Source organism: Chlamydotis macqueenii, chromosome 2, assembly GCF_036417535.1.
Source record: "Chlamydotis macqueenii isolate bChlMac1 chromosome 2, bChlMac1.mat, whole genome shotgun sequence".
NCBI lineage: Eukaryota > Metazoa > Chordata > Aves > Otidiformes > Otididae > Chlamydotis > Chlamydotis macqueenii.
The window spans coordinates 44,147,759-44,161,647 of NC_141557.1; the positions used below are offsets into that span (position 1 = coordinate 44,147,759).

Here is a 13,889-nt window from a genome sequence, read left to right on the forward strand (position 1 = left end):
GTGTGTATATTTTTTTAATATATATATACACACACACACACCCCCTTCCACACACCCCTTACCTACATCCAGTCAATGCCAAAGGCTCATGCAAGGGGAAAATCAAAGTATATATTATGTTAACTTTAATTGTAGTGCTTCAGAACTTCCAGCAGAGTCTCCCCAATAGTTCTGTAGTTCTGGATCATAAAGATATTTCAGTTGTACCTAGCAACATCACATGCAATTGAAGCCCCTGCTGGCACCCTGAAAAATATTATTTTGAAAGTAAGCCACCCTAAACTGAAGCCCCCCTCACCCCCTTCAGGCTCACATAAACACTGCCTAAGAGGTTTTCCACTTTTCTTTGGTACAGAGAAAGAAGTTAGGCTGGCTTGACACAGCTCCTACTGTTTAGAGTAACAGTTCAGATTTAGAGGTACTTACTGAACTACTTTTTGACAAGACACAAAGATGTGATAACATCACCTTTGCCAGAAAGGCAGTAACACTAAGATAAAATAACGTTTGTTTTGACAAGTCACAATTGTCTAGAACTTATCAAGTATATCAGATTTGTATGTATTTGTACACAGCCTGTCATTAGGAAGACCACTTCTCTAGAGCAGCCCAAGGCTTGGAGAGCCCTCCAGCAGTATGCCAGCTATGCAAAGGAAGCCAGCTTGATTGAGACCCTCCAGGCTTGCTTCCACTCCACGAGCCTGCTCAGACTGCCCACTAACCTCCACACCAACCATCTCACCAAAAAACAGACAGCAACTCAAGTAAGGGAGCCATGCTTTAGCAAGAGCAAGCTCAAGGGTCATCCATTAGTCATCTCTGCTCTAGTAAGAGGTCTTGAGGAAATAAGTAATGCTAGAAGACAGCAATAGCTACCACAAAACAGTACTGCCAGTTAAAATACCTGTTGTCTAGAATGGAGAAAGCAGACAGCACCTTCACTCTAAGACATGCTGTTAACTTTTGGGGCCCTGTCAACAGTCACCATTTATAACCCTCATCTGATTCCTAATTCTAACCTTATTAATGTTTCCACGATATTCAGGGCAGGGGGGCAGTGTGTGTGGAAATTACACCCTCCCACACACTTACTGTAATATATACAAGAGGGAGGAAGCAAGGAGAGCATTATACCTTCCCCCTCTTTGCCATTGTTTTAAGTACCAGAGCAGCACCAGGAAGACTGGAACCTCAGAATCCTAGTAATTCTTTTGTATTTTATGCTCTGCAATTCCCTAAGGTTTGGTTGTTGTTAGTTTGGTTATTTCTTCTTGATTATCTTGGAGGTCTCTTCCAACCTTATGATTCTATGATTCTTTCAGTGTAGAATCCACTCCAGATCACTGTCTGACATTTCCAGTTCTATTTTTTTATATATATTTATATTTTTTTGTTGTTGGTTTGGTTTTTTTTAATGAAGTCTACCTTCTCTTCACTAAATATCTGCCCATCAATTTAAAAGCCTCTAACAGAACACGACATCAAATGCATTGTGTTGGGACACCACTGCAACATTACAGCTGCATCTACAGTAACTAGAAGAAGGGAGGTTACATTTGCCCTTTTTTTTTTTTCAGTCAATTCAATTTGATTCAGAGAATTTAGTTATCTGCACAAGTTTCTATAATTTGCAAGCACTTCTGTAGCACTTGCAAAATATAGAAACTTGTAGTTTGCAAGAAAATCACAATTTCTGTTTTCCCCTACAAATAGCCATTGCTCTCTGAAGGGAGATGGTTCTCACAACAACTTTATCTGGCTTACTTCTCAATCATCAATTAAAGAAAATCTCGTTTCCAATTCGCTCATCTAGCTGCAAAAAAAATAAAAAGTTTGGGACACTCAGCCAGCTCATTTGGCAACCAGTTTCTTACAGAGAAGCCATGCCTTTCTCAAGTAACATCCTTGTATGGATCAAGTATTCCTGAAATTTGAGTGACTTTGTCTAGCAGCCTGCAGACCCCCTTCACGCTCCAACTTCAATGTATTAAATCTCCAGCGCCTTTGGGCACACCATATATAGCAGTGGGGGCGGGGTGTGCTGCAGGGGGGTGAAATTTTAACTCTTTACCAGCATTGCTTTTAAAGCAAAAAAAAAAAAAAGAAGACTGAGAGGCATGACGATTCCTTCCATTCTCTAACAAGATTTTCCTCCAAGTAGCAGACTCACTCTGCCTCACATACGCACGCACTTGCTAAAACATTTCAGAGCTAAACAGCTGAATTCCAAATCACAGAAAGACACAGCAACAGCAAACCCTTAGAAGCTACCTGATCTCCTGCATTCCCATTCACCTAACATGGCATTACTCAAGGTTACACAGGATCAGGAACAGGAACCTTGTCAGGCAACAGGGACTGGTACTGACTAGTTCACCAGTAATTCCCAAACCAGGCTACCAACCCCTCATGCAGGAGAGCAGCGTTCTCCAGTCCCCCAAAGTGGCACTAGGTTGGATGACAAAGCTTAAAGGTGTCCATCATGCAGGCAAGCTTGCTTGCACCAAAAGATTTAAGGCTAGGGATTTTTCTATCAAACACTTCACCGTCTGAAACTGTGAATGGCAGGAGTAGTAAGAACCACTGAAGTGAAGGGGGAGGGAAAAGGGGAGGATTTGAAGTTTGATAGCTGACATCTTCCCCTAAATAACAGTTTGCCTTTTGTTAACCAAGAGCAGCTGAACAAAAGGCTGTATAAAATTAAGTCTTCTAGCATATGCCTGCCACTCTGGACAGCGAATACTGAAATATGCAAACACAACGCACAAAACCCAAGACAACACAGGACAAAGGGAAGAAACAGCAACAAGCTCTAACATTACCATCCGAGAGTCCTGTTGAAGTTTGATTTCTGAATCTCAGGTCCCTGTCAGCCTTTTAATCCAGCCAAACACAGCATTTAGCAGTTCTGTACATTTACAATACCTTAATTAGGGAAAGGAAACATTTACAGTAGATGGTATATCATAACAGCATTGGCTATCCACAAGATGTATGGGATGTGGATGTAATACAAGCAAACAACTAGAAAAGATAAGGTTTAGCAAACTTGACAAAAGTCCTTTAAATATTTTTATTTTGATGAATGGAGACCAACATTAAAGAGAAAAATGATGCAATGCAAGTTTAACTATTACCTTTACCTCGCTGGAGGACCCTTCTCCCCGCAAAGTGCTGAGATCGAAGGACAGGCAGTCACTATTTTGTCAGTGCTGGAAAGTATTGGTATGGAGAGGAGCCCTGGTGATTACTCGTGTGATCTTAGGGAAGATCATACCATGGTAACCAACACCTGCAGGACAAAACTACTGAGGTAACAACAGAAGGACAGCAGCCTTTGATTTGATTAATCTGTTCATTTCAGAAATGAGTTTAAGATGTTTCATGTGTTTCTTCCTTCAGTAGAGAAGACTTCCACTACAGCACTGAAGACATACCTCATCATCCCCAAAATTTTAAATATTCAACTCCGTAAAGTGACTTTCACCTACTGCTAGTGAGATAAGTTTAAAGATTGCCTCAGGTCACCTACCTACAGCTGGAAGATAAGCCATTTTCTCCAAGTCAGCAGCAGTGCAGAGGCATGGTACAAAGTATGTGGAATCATAAAGCAATAAGCTTCTCATTTGAAGCTTCCCATTCAAGTCTTAGTCACTTCAAAAATATTTCACCTACATACGTAGAAAAACTGCTGACCAGACATCATCCTATCCAACAAGCTCACCATCTGAGGTTTTAGAAATGCATGTTATACACTCAAGTGGAATAACAGGACTGGAGCTCTCATTTCTTAGGGCTGAACATGTATTAATTCTTGTTATGAACTGAATTAATTCTTGTTATGAACTGTCAGTATTGCACACATACCCAAGTGGCAGCTCAGTAGGACAACACAGAACTTGTATTTGTGAGACTCATCTGTGGGTACTGAGTTTCACTCCTTTTCTTATTAAACTGCTAGAGCATTCAAGTCAGCATTTTTAGCTCCTAAATAATATTATTAGCTACAGACTGCATAGTTGAAAGCTTTGGGTTTTTTTGTTGAGAGTTGATGAAGAAATAAGTAGCTTAGAGTCAAAAGAACTTCAGGAAAGAAGTACCACTCCTGTATTAGCCACACACAAATTTCCCTAAGATGGGAGGGAGAAGGGGAAAGAGGAAGAGAAAGTTGTCCAAAGTGATATTGCATAGTAAAGAAGCTTTTGAACTCAAGTTCTAACAGTTAGCAAGTAATATTGCTCCGATTCTTTAATATGTTTTTGCTCTATTCCTGTGACTTTCCAAGTTGATTTGGATGCACAAGTATAATTTGTTAGAGGACCAAACCCTTCCCGCCCACACAGCCCTTCAACAAGCACAGCCAGGGAAAAGAGAAAACAACCCATGGCAGGAACTGCAGCTGAGCCCATGACAAGAACAGCTAAAACAAGGACATATGCCCAATATATTTTAGCATCAGGGACATCCATTCATTACATTAACCAATACTTGCACTGCCAAGCAGTAGTCCCATTCCCATCCAGTTCTTCTACACTTTAATTAAGACTTAGAATGATAGGGTAAAAAGCATTACTAAAAAGTATGTACTACATAATTACGATCCAAGATTATATTTGTAACTGCTCCATTGAAAATGGATTACAGCTGAAGACAATAAACCCCTTCTGTGAAATCTTATCTGTGGTAACATTAGTCTTGCATTCGCTGCATTGTTCATACAGCTTGAGATCTGTGCTCTCAACACATCATGATTCTTTGTCCGATGGAAAGATACCAACAACTTTGCAGGAAGGAAGGGAGGAGAAATAGGAAGAGACAGGGTCAAGACAGTATTGAAAGAGGAATGATACCTTCTTAACTTTAAAACAGAGGAACTAGGTAGTTTTCCTCTAAGGAAGCATGGTCCAGCAAGCACGTTTACATGCTCTTAAGGTTTAGCTGAAAGGAGAAACTCCTACACACGATGCAAGATTTCTTCAACAAATCAAAGTAAAGTTCAGCCAGACCCTCTCTCCAAGTTATGAGATACACTTCAAGACATCGGTTTCAGCAAAACTGAAGTTAAAGCAAATTAAGTTCTCAGTATATAGTAGCCTAGTTTCATGCCTATTTGTTGTATGCACTTGTCCAGTCCTAGTTTCTCAAGAAAGTCATTATAACTTCAGAAGTAGAAGTCTATGCTATAACTGCAAGTTTCTGCTGTACTGATACTGTTGGTTTTTCAAAAGATGTTCTCAAAGTGAAAACAATCCATGAAAGTAGCCCGAACAGACAAATCATTTCTGTTTCTTCGAATTTTTACTCACTGGAAACTACCTGAAGTCATGTTTAATTAGACCAGCAGTGTAATGGTACCAGTTCATCACCAATAAAAAAAAAAAACAAAACCACACCAAACAACTTCGCTGTATTTACCCTAAAAGGTTGAGAGTATTTGAACATTAGTCACACCAAAGCAGAGGAAAGGAAGGGAGGTTTTGATTCTGGTCAGTATGGTATTAAAGATGTTTCGAGCACAGCAAATTTTTGTTTTCTTACAAAAGAGAACTAGGTAAATAAGATACTTTCACATACAGAGGAGAGCCAGGAGCTAAAGGTATGCTGAGGTAGGGGCAGCTGAAAGGAAACTAAGGCAGAATAATCTAAGAGATGACCTGTTCAGCATCAGATATCTCAACATTATTTGTAATTTTTTTTAAAAAGTGAGAAATTAGAGATTATTAAAACCCTTCATCATTCCAAAGACGTTAAATGAACAAGGTAACTCACAGCCCTGCTTTCTTCACCAGGGGAAAAAAAAAAATTAAAACGGAAAACAACCATTAATAACTGAATCCAAAGTATTGTCTTCAGACCAGGCACCTACATGTGCATTTGATATCAGAAGACAAAAGACACAGTAAGTACGATGAACAAAGGGTGCATCAGTACAAAGAAGTGTATGCACAGTTTCTTACACACACTGGAAGTATGTATTTCTCTAGCTAATGAGCATATTCTCCTACAAAAGCTGAAGCTATAGCAGCCACAACAGCTGCAACACAATAAAGTATTACACATTAAAACTGGTGCCTCCAGGATGCACTCCTGCAAGTTTTAATCATTTTGTTAGGAGTAAAAGACGCTAACCATTAGAAAAAAAGGAACAGCAAGAGCCCACATCACATTTTTATCACATACTGCAGTTTCACATACATAGTGCTTGAGCAAGAGACATAGAAGTGGGGACATGGGCATATTCCCCAAGTGTTTTGGGAGACACGAGTGGACAGCGTTAAGAGCGCCATGGAGTAAAGCTCAGTGTTCGGCAGTGATGGCAAGCTATTACACAACAGGGACGATATCTAACACAGCCTTCCTTCCCAGCCACACTATTCCTCCCTTTTCCCTCACACCAGTTCAGTTGGGGACAGATTCCTCAGCAATTCAAATAAACTTATACCAATGCTAGGAGGAGGAGGAGGAGGACAGAAAACAAGTTTTCTACCATGTTAAGCAAGTTAACTCGGCTCACAGAAGCATCTCTGAGTGCACACAACCACGCCCGGTGAGAACAGAGGAGGAAGTGAGATCCCCTTCTTTGAGCAGCCATGAGATGTTAAGACAGCTTGCTCCCTACTGTGAAACCAGAGCTTTACGCTGCATTACAGCAGCTTAGTTATAAATTCAGCCAGCAAATTTAGCCGCAGTACCAGACAAGTAAATTTCAGTTCAGCTGATAGTTATGCATTTGAATACCTTTCCCTACACATCCACAAGCCTTCAAAAGTTGCATCTTTTAGACTCTGTAAGAGAATAAGAAGTAAATTTTTTGTAGTCTAAAAAGAAAATACATTCAGGAATACATGCAACTCCTGAATTCAGTATAGCAATCTAATTTTAGCCAGTCTTGTCCACATGCACTGATACCTGCCATGAGCCATTTCAACTCACCAAACCAGCAAAGAACATTGAATTTGTGAATTAGTCTGATCAATGAAGCATCTGACCAAAGGCAGAACTGACGCAAGCAAAAGAAAGGAACAGTGTGGCTAAGGGCAAGGGGAGAAAGAACTCTGAAATCCTCTCTTGCAGCGAGGGGTGAGTCATGGTGCTACAGAGATTTTTGCCTTGTAGTCTGTGGACCACTTCTAAAATGGAATCTGTAAAGCAATACGAGAACCAGGGAGTCACAGACCATTAAGTTGACTGAATTTGGCAACTCCACACTTTCCCTAGAAAGTGTCAGAAGTCTGCTTTTGAAGTGTTTTGACCACCCGCCACTGTTTTCACCAAGCGATACTAAAGCAGGCAGCAGCTGAGAGTTGGCATAAAGGAAACCCCCCATTATTTAACTTGAGACGTGACTCTTCCACTCTCTGCAACAGCAAACTCGCTTGAATCCAGGTAGTTTACCTACACAGGCCAAGTATCCTACAGCTGTTCCAACACTTCCTAAGCAACTAGTTTGGTTTGCAGCCCACTACTGAAAATTCTATGAAAAGAAAAACAGAGGTGCTCTTTCAATCTAAGCAGTGAGACAATCAAGCACACTTTGACATATCAGTTAACATATTTGACTTAGTTATAGATAAGAGTAAGGTAAAATATTTTTAAGTTTAAAGTCCTGTTCTAGTGGCTTTTATAACAATAACATCTAGTTACTACTGTAAGGCTGATAACTGTATCCATACAACAAACCTGGTCATACAGAAGGAAGTTTTCAGGGTTGCAACACAAACATTGCTACATTTGTAGAATACTTTGAAGCATCTGACCGAGATGAAGCATTTCCCTTGCTGCCCCAATAGCGTTTTACCTCAAACAGTGAGGTGCCAAGTGGTAAGCAACTAGACTGGGCTTCAATAGCAGCTCTATGACAAAAAAAAAAAAAAAAAGACTGGCTCTTGATTTTTTTTTTTCCAGGAATAATTTACTTACTTTCCTTTCATGCATCGCTGTAGTATTTGCAGGCACTAGCCACCCTGAAGGTGGTGCCCAGAGTTAGTTTCTTTAACATTTGCCAGTACAGCACCAGTCAGTATTCTCCGTTGTCGGGGTCCGCATGTGCTCACAGCGCACAACAGGTTACTGTTGTTTTACATGACTCAGAGAACAGAACCAACTTAACTAAAAAGAGATTGATTTTATGATTCTAAAAAGAGACTATTCCAGACATCCCAGTAAAAAGCTGAAATCTTCATTTTTTTGCACTTGAAAGGATAAGCAACTACATTGATCTTGTCTTGCAAATGCCTGTCTGCAGTCTGGTTTTGAAACCTGGAACATCCCATAAGCAACCATCCCCCAGTGCTATTTGTCTCCTCACTGGAGGGGGTTTCAAAACAGGGGTGGGAGGAGGGAAAATTATGGGGAATGGACAGGGCTTCCCAGGAGGAGAGATGGAAGGACCAGAGGGGAATAGAACGAAAGGTAACAAGTGAAGCAGTGATGCTGGAAGAACAGGAGTATCATGTCCTAGGCAAGGAGGTGGAAGATAAGGGAGCCAGCTGCTTTGTCCAAGAAAAGCCTCAGGGACAGGGACAAACTCTTTATAACTGATGGCAAACAGGGGAAGGAGAATACATCCCAGGGAAGAACTCCAGATTCAAGAGAGCTACTCTTCCAGCTGCTTACAGAGATCTGCCTGTGCTCAAACTTACCTACACAACATCAGTCTGAGGGAATGCCCTGCTCTGACACCAGCTTCTCCCGCTCACACACTGAGCAGAACCAGAGTTTATAACTACTAATATTAAGGGTTTCAAGCTACCATTACAGCCTTGTATTTTAGGTTTGTTTTTACCCTATTAGATAGCCAAAGTACTTAGTGCATCACTTAAGTACTCTCTTGGAAGGCTGCCTTTCTATTATCGTTGCTTTTATGAGGCTGTAAATAGCATTCTTAGAATTAAACAAGCAATAACCCTCACAAGTCTTGCAGCCACCCTTCCTCAAAAAAAAATTGTATGCTTCGCCCACGTTTTTAGCAAAAGTGAGAAAGATTTACAGTATAAACTGTTCTCAACAGTCATAGTCTTCTCCCTAAATGTTTCCCCTTGAGCGAATAATAAATACTTGCAAATACTGACCAGGCACACCCACATTAAGGAACCACCAAAACTCACTAATTGGGAACAGCAGTAGATCATTAATTTGCAGAATAAAAGCCTTTCTCAACAGGAGCTGAAGGCTTGAAAATGCTCACTTGTTTTAAAACAATTTCTAGGTCTACAGGACACAAGGACACCCAAAACCAATCCTAAGAGACGGGAACTCTTTTCAAAGTACACTGTTGAAAATAAAATATTACTTACGTAAAATAAATGAACAAGCTTTTTCAGAAGTTACTTCTAGAAAAGCTGTACAGCTTAAGCAAGTCTAAAATATCTTTCTCCCCTTTGCAATTTAGGCTTTTAAGCCTACAAAAGTACCTTGGGAGCACTCCTGTCCCAGCCACTCTTGACCAAGCGGTGGGGAATGCATCTGCTTGAGAAGTGGGACGCTGTGCTACCGCCAACACCCTTCACCACTTCATTTTACACACTTCAACAAGAAGCTTTATGACACTGAGAACACAAGAACCAGAAGCTTTTTAGCCAATACCACAAGTCCAAAGTTTAGTCCAAAACAGAGGCAGGAACATAGCTTTTTTTTTTTAGTGTATTGAGAACATCATGCTTCATTTCATTCTGGCGTTCAGTACTACTTATGTTCTTCAGGAAGCCCACAAGCAGGAAGATACTCAGATACCACAAAAAAAACAAACCAAAAAAACATAAGCAGCCCAATTGCCAGAAAGGTTTGGGGTTTTTTTGTTTGTTGGTTTGATTTTTTTTTTTTAACCTCCTTGCCCCTCAAGCACACTGTACCACCACCCCAAATACCATTTTAAGGTTTTTCTTTTCCCACAAAATTCATACTTTCTTCTCCTCTGCCACTAGCAACCTCAAGAAACAAGAAAAGCACTTCCAGAGCTTTCTAGAAAATTATTTCAGAGGAACAAGCAGCATTAGAGGAGACAGGAAAAGCAAACTGAAGACAAAGGGCATCATCACATTTCACCAGGCTAAACGCCTTCATGTATCAGTTAAAAGCAAGCATCCCACAGAAAACTCTGGTACTACCCTGTCCCCAGGCAGGTTTTTTCCCTGAAGCTGTGTCTGTGGTGCTGTCCGATTTCATACTGGGAAGAACGTAACTCCAACACCGAAGTTACTGGACAATTCCAGCAAAATTCCCCCTCCCCGTTAACCCCCCAGAGCAGAAGGGAGAGGGGACAGCAGACCGCCATTTTCCAGTTTCAGATTAAAATCAACTTTCAAACTATCACAGCAAGAAACTACGTCCCAGTGAAACTGAAGACGCTTTCAGCACATTTTGAAGAAGCCGCAGCCCCTTTTAGATCTGTGAAACACCACTTAGGATCACCAGAAAAAAAAAACTTGAGAACAGGTCTTAAGTGAAGACCACCTAAAGCAAGTTCCCGTTTTTAGGTCGGTAAAGCTCTCTCGTTTGCACCACAGGAGTAGCTAAAATGTTATAACCAAGAGCAGGAGATGTAGCACGTGATGTTCACAGGCAAGGGTGAACATCTATGCAAACTTTGTGACTATTTTCAATTTTAAAAAAAAATAAAGAGGAGTGCTTTCCTCGTTACAGTAATCTTCCTTCCCTATGTATTCGTTTTTCTTTCTTCGATAGTTACACGCCCAACACCGTACAAAGCACTCTCCCGTGAAGTAATTTTAACTTTGCATTAGAAACATCAGGGGCTTGGGCAGGAGTCCCCTGCGGCCTTTTATTTTTTTCCCCCTCCCTGGCCGCTACACGGTCTCGCTACGCGCCCCACCACCTCCCTCCAAAAGGCAGCGCCCGCCGACGGCCACCTCCCCGCGGGCGGCGGAACCCGGAGGGAGCTGGGGGCTCCCGGGACACCGCCGCCTCGCCGCCCAACCTCCCCGGGCTTCCCGCCATCCCCCGCCCCGGCCGTTGGAGGGGGGCGGCGGCCCTGCTCCCACCCCGCGGCGGCAAGACCTGAGGGCCTCGGTCGGCGGAAGAAACGCGGCGGCCGGTTGCCCGCCCCTCAGGCCGCGGGTGAGGGGGGTTCGCGGCCGCCCCCTTCCCGCTCCCCGCACTCCGTCCCCTCACCTCGTCGTCGTGGTGCTGGCAGTAGCTGGCCCGGTCGGGGAAGACGGAGAGGATGTTGTAGGGCGAGGCGGAGTAGGGCGGGCTGAGGGCGAGCGGCGCGGTGGGGCCGGCAGCGGGGCCGGGGGCGGCGGCGGCGGGGGGGGCGAAACGCTCGATGAAGTGGTCCTTGGTGAGGCGGACGCGCTGGTGCGCCCGCACGCAGTTGTCGCACAGGTGCTCCTGGCAGTCGAGGCAGCGGGAGCTGGCGGCGTTGCCTTCGTCGCAGGAGCTGCAGCGGGGTTCGCCCTGCCGGCTATGGGGCCTCCGCAGCAGGAGCCCGCCCGAGCCGCCGCCGCCGCCCGAGGAAGAGGATGAGGAGGAGGACGTCGAGGAAGGCGCGGCAGAAGCGGCGGCGGGCGAGGAGCCGGCGGCGCGGTGCGGTGGCGGCGGGCGGCCGTGGTGGCGGTTGTTGCTGCTGCCCCCTCCTCCTCCTCCTCCCGCACCGGAGCCCGCGGCAGGTCCGGCCCCGGCGGCGCGGCCGTTCTTCTGCTCGTCGGCGGCGGCGGCCGCCACCACCACGACGTCCAGCAGGTTGCTGAGGAGGAAGTTGGAGGAGGGCAGGGCGTCCATGCCCGAAGGCTCCGAGATCACCACCTTCTGGTCGCAAACCGGGCAGCGCAGCTTGAGGGCGTCCCCCGCGCCGGGGTGCCGCTGCGCCTCCAGGCACTGGCGGCAGAAGGCGTGCAGGCAGGGCAGGACGTGGAGCCGCCGCGGCGGGCCCCCGCAGGAGCCCCCCCCGCCGCCGCCGCCGCCACCACCACCCCCCGCCCCGGAGGAGCTGGAGGTCTGCGAGGAGGAGGAGGAGGTGGAGGAGTTGGAAGAGAGGGGAGCCGGCGAGCCGCACATCTCCTTGCAGAGCGGGCAGATCTGGAAGTCGGACTCGGGAAACGAAGCCATTTGTGATGGGCCTGACTCCCCGATGGGGGGTAAATGAAGAAAAAAAAAAAAAAAAAAAAAAACCACAAAAAACTCCCCTCCCTCACAAAAAAAAAAAAAAAAAAAGGAGGGGGGGAAGAGGCGGCAGGGGGCGTTCAGATAAGGTAGTTCTGCAAGCGGCTTACGAGTAAGCTGGCATCGATCAGTCGTTTTGCCAAGTGGGATCGATGGGCCGATTTCGCAAATACGGTGTCATCGATCCAGCGGTCTGCAGGGAGCTGGGTCCTCGCCTCGTACCTCGCCGCTACCGCGGAGGGGGTGTTTTTGGTATCCAGGTGTAGCTGTCCCGGCCTCCCCCAGCAAATGGATCCTCTCTGCCCCTCGCACGTACTTAACCCCCGATCCCTCGTTGCATTGGGCAAACTGTATCGATTCCCAGCTGGGTCAATACCTCACACAGTCTTCTCATTTCCCCCTCGGGCTCAGCAGTTTGACAAGGCGGCTCGGTGACTTTTCTTCCTAAACAGAAAGTGCATGGGCGCCGATCACCCGATCCGCCACCGCCTCCGGCGGGGACCGGACCTCTGTCCGTCGGGGCTCGGCTCCGGCTTCCCACGGCCGCAGGACGGGGTCGGGGCGGCAGCGCAAGTTCCTCTTAGGGGGACGGGAGGAGGAGGGGGGGGCACACGGACAGGCGTGGGGGGGAGCAGCAGGGGTTTAATTCAAGTTTCGCTCTTTCTTCTTGGGGCGTTGGGTTTTTTCCTCTTTTCCTTTAAACCTGTGCTTGTCGGGGGGGAAGGGGAAATTTCGTTTCAGTTCCCCCCTCCACTTTTGCAATCCAGAGCAGCTCTAGGAGAGAGACAGGCACTGAAACACAGTGGCCAGGCGGACTTCTCCGGCTCCAGTCCTCCCCCGCCGACGCCTGCTCCACCACCGCATGACTAGGGATGGGAAGGAGGGGGGAAGGGATGGAGGCTGGTGCCCACCCCACTGGCAGAGCTGGCGGGACAGAGAGGAGGAGGAGATGGGCAGGGAAGAAGAAAAGGGCTCTGGCTCCCGCCTTCCTTTAAAAAGCGGTGCTGCCCGCAGCACGCGGTACCCGGCGGCCCGGGTGGTTTCTACGGACCGATCAGCGCCGGGGGCTCGGCGGGGCTCGTACCGGCTGCGGCGGCCCTGGCTGGGCAGAGGAGCAGCGGCAGGTCCCCGCCAACCGCCCTGAATTATTCATGGGGGGTGTATTATATTCGCTCGCACAAATTGGAGCCGCTGTGCAATGCTATCCGAGAGCGCTACGCTCTCCCCCTCCTCCTCCTCCTCCTCCTCTCCGGTTCTCGCTCGCTCTGAGCCCCTGCAGCGCCTGGGATCACATTTCCTTTGTCATCTCGCCTCTTCGCGTGGTGTTTTATTGAGAAAACAAAAATAATATAAAACCCGATGAGGGGGAGGGAGGAAAGGGAGCAGAGGATGAAAAAAAAAAAAAAAAAGCTGCAAAAACCCCAAAAGGCCCGCCTACCCCGCGATCTGCCCAGCCGGAGCCCACCGACCCCCAGGTTGGAGGGGAAGGGGGTGGGGGGTGAATTAGTAGGAATTACTCACTGATGCGGCAGCACCGTCCCGGGCGGCGTGGGATCCGGGCACAGCCATCGCGCCGGGCGCCTTCCCCCTGCCCGGCGGGGTGCGGAGGGGCAGAGCCGGCCGGCCCGGCCCTCGGAGGGGCGGGCGGGGGGGCGTGTAGGGGGAACGTTAAAGCTCAGGACAGCGCATGGCCCGCTCGGCGCGGCCCGCAGGGCTGGCGGCGGCGCTGACTCCGGCTCCGGCTCCGGCCCCGACCCAGCTGCGGCCGC

At 46.7% G+C, this 13,889-nt stretch overlaps 1 protein-coding gene across 1 annotated transcript in view; it reads right to left on the reverse strand.

The window, feature by feature from the left end:
• TRIM71 (tripartite motif containing 71) overlaps window positions 1-12,066 on the reverse strand; it is a 58,545-nt gene extending 46,479 nt beyond the window's left edge. The window contains exon 1 of the mRNA XM_086742330.1: window positions 11,131-12,066. Coding sequence (XP_086598456.1) covers window positions 11,131-12,066 — 936 coding nt within the window. The remainder of the gene's footprint in view (window positions 1-11,130) is intronic.
• Between the last annotated feature and the right edge of the window lie 1,823 nt (window positions 12,067-13,889).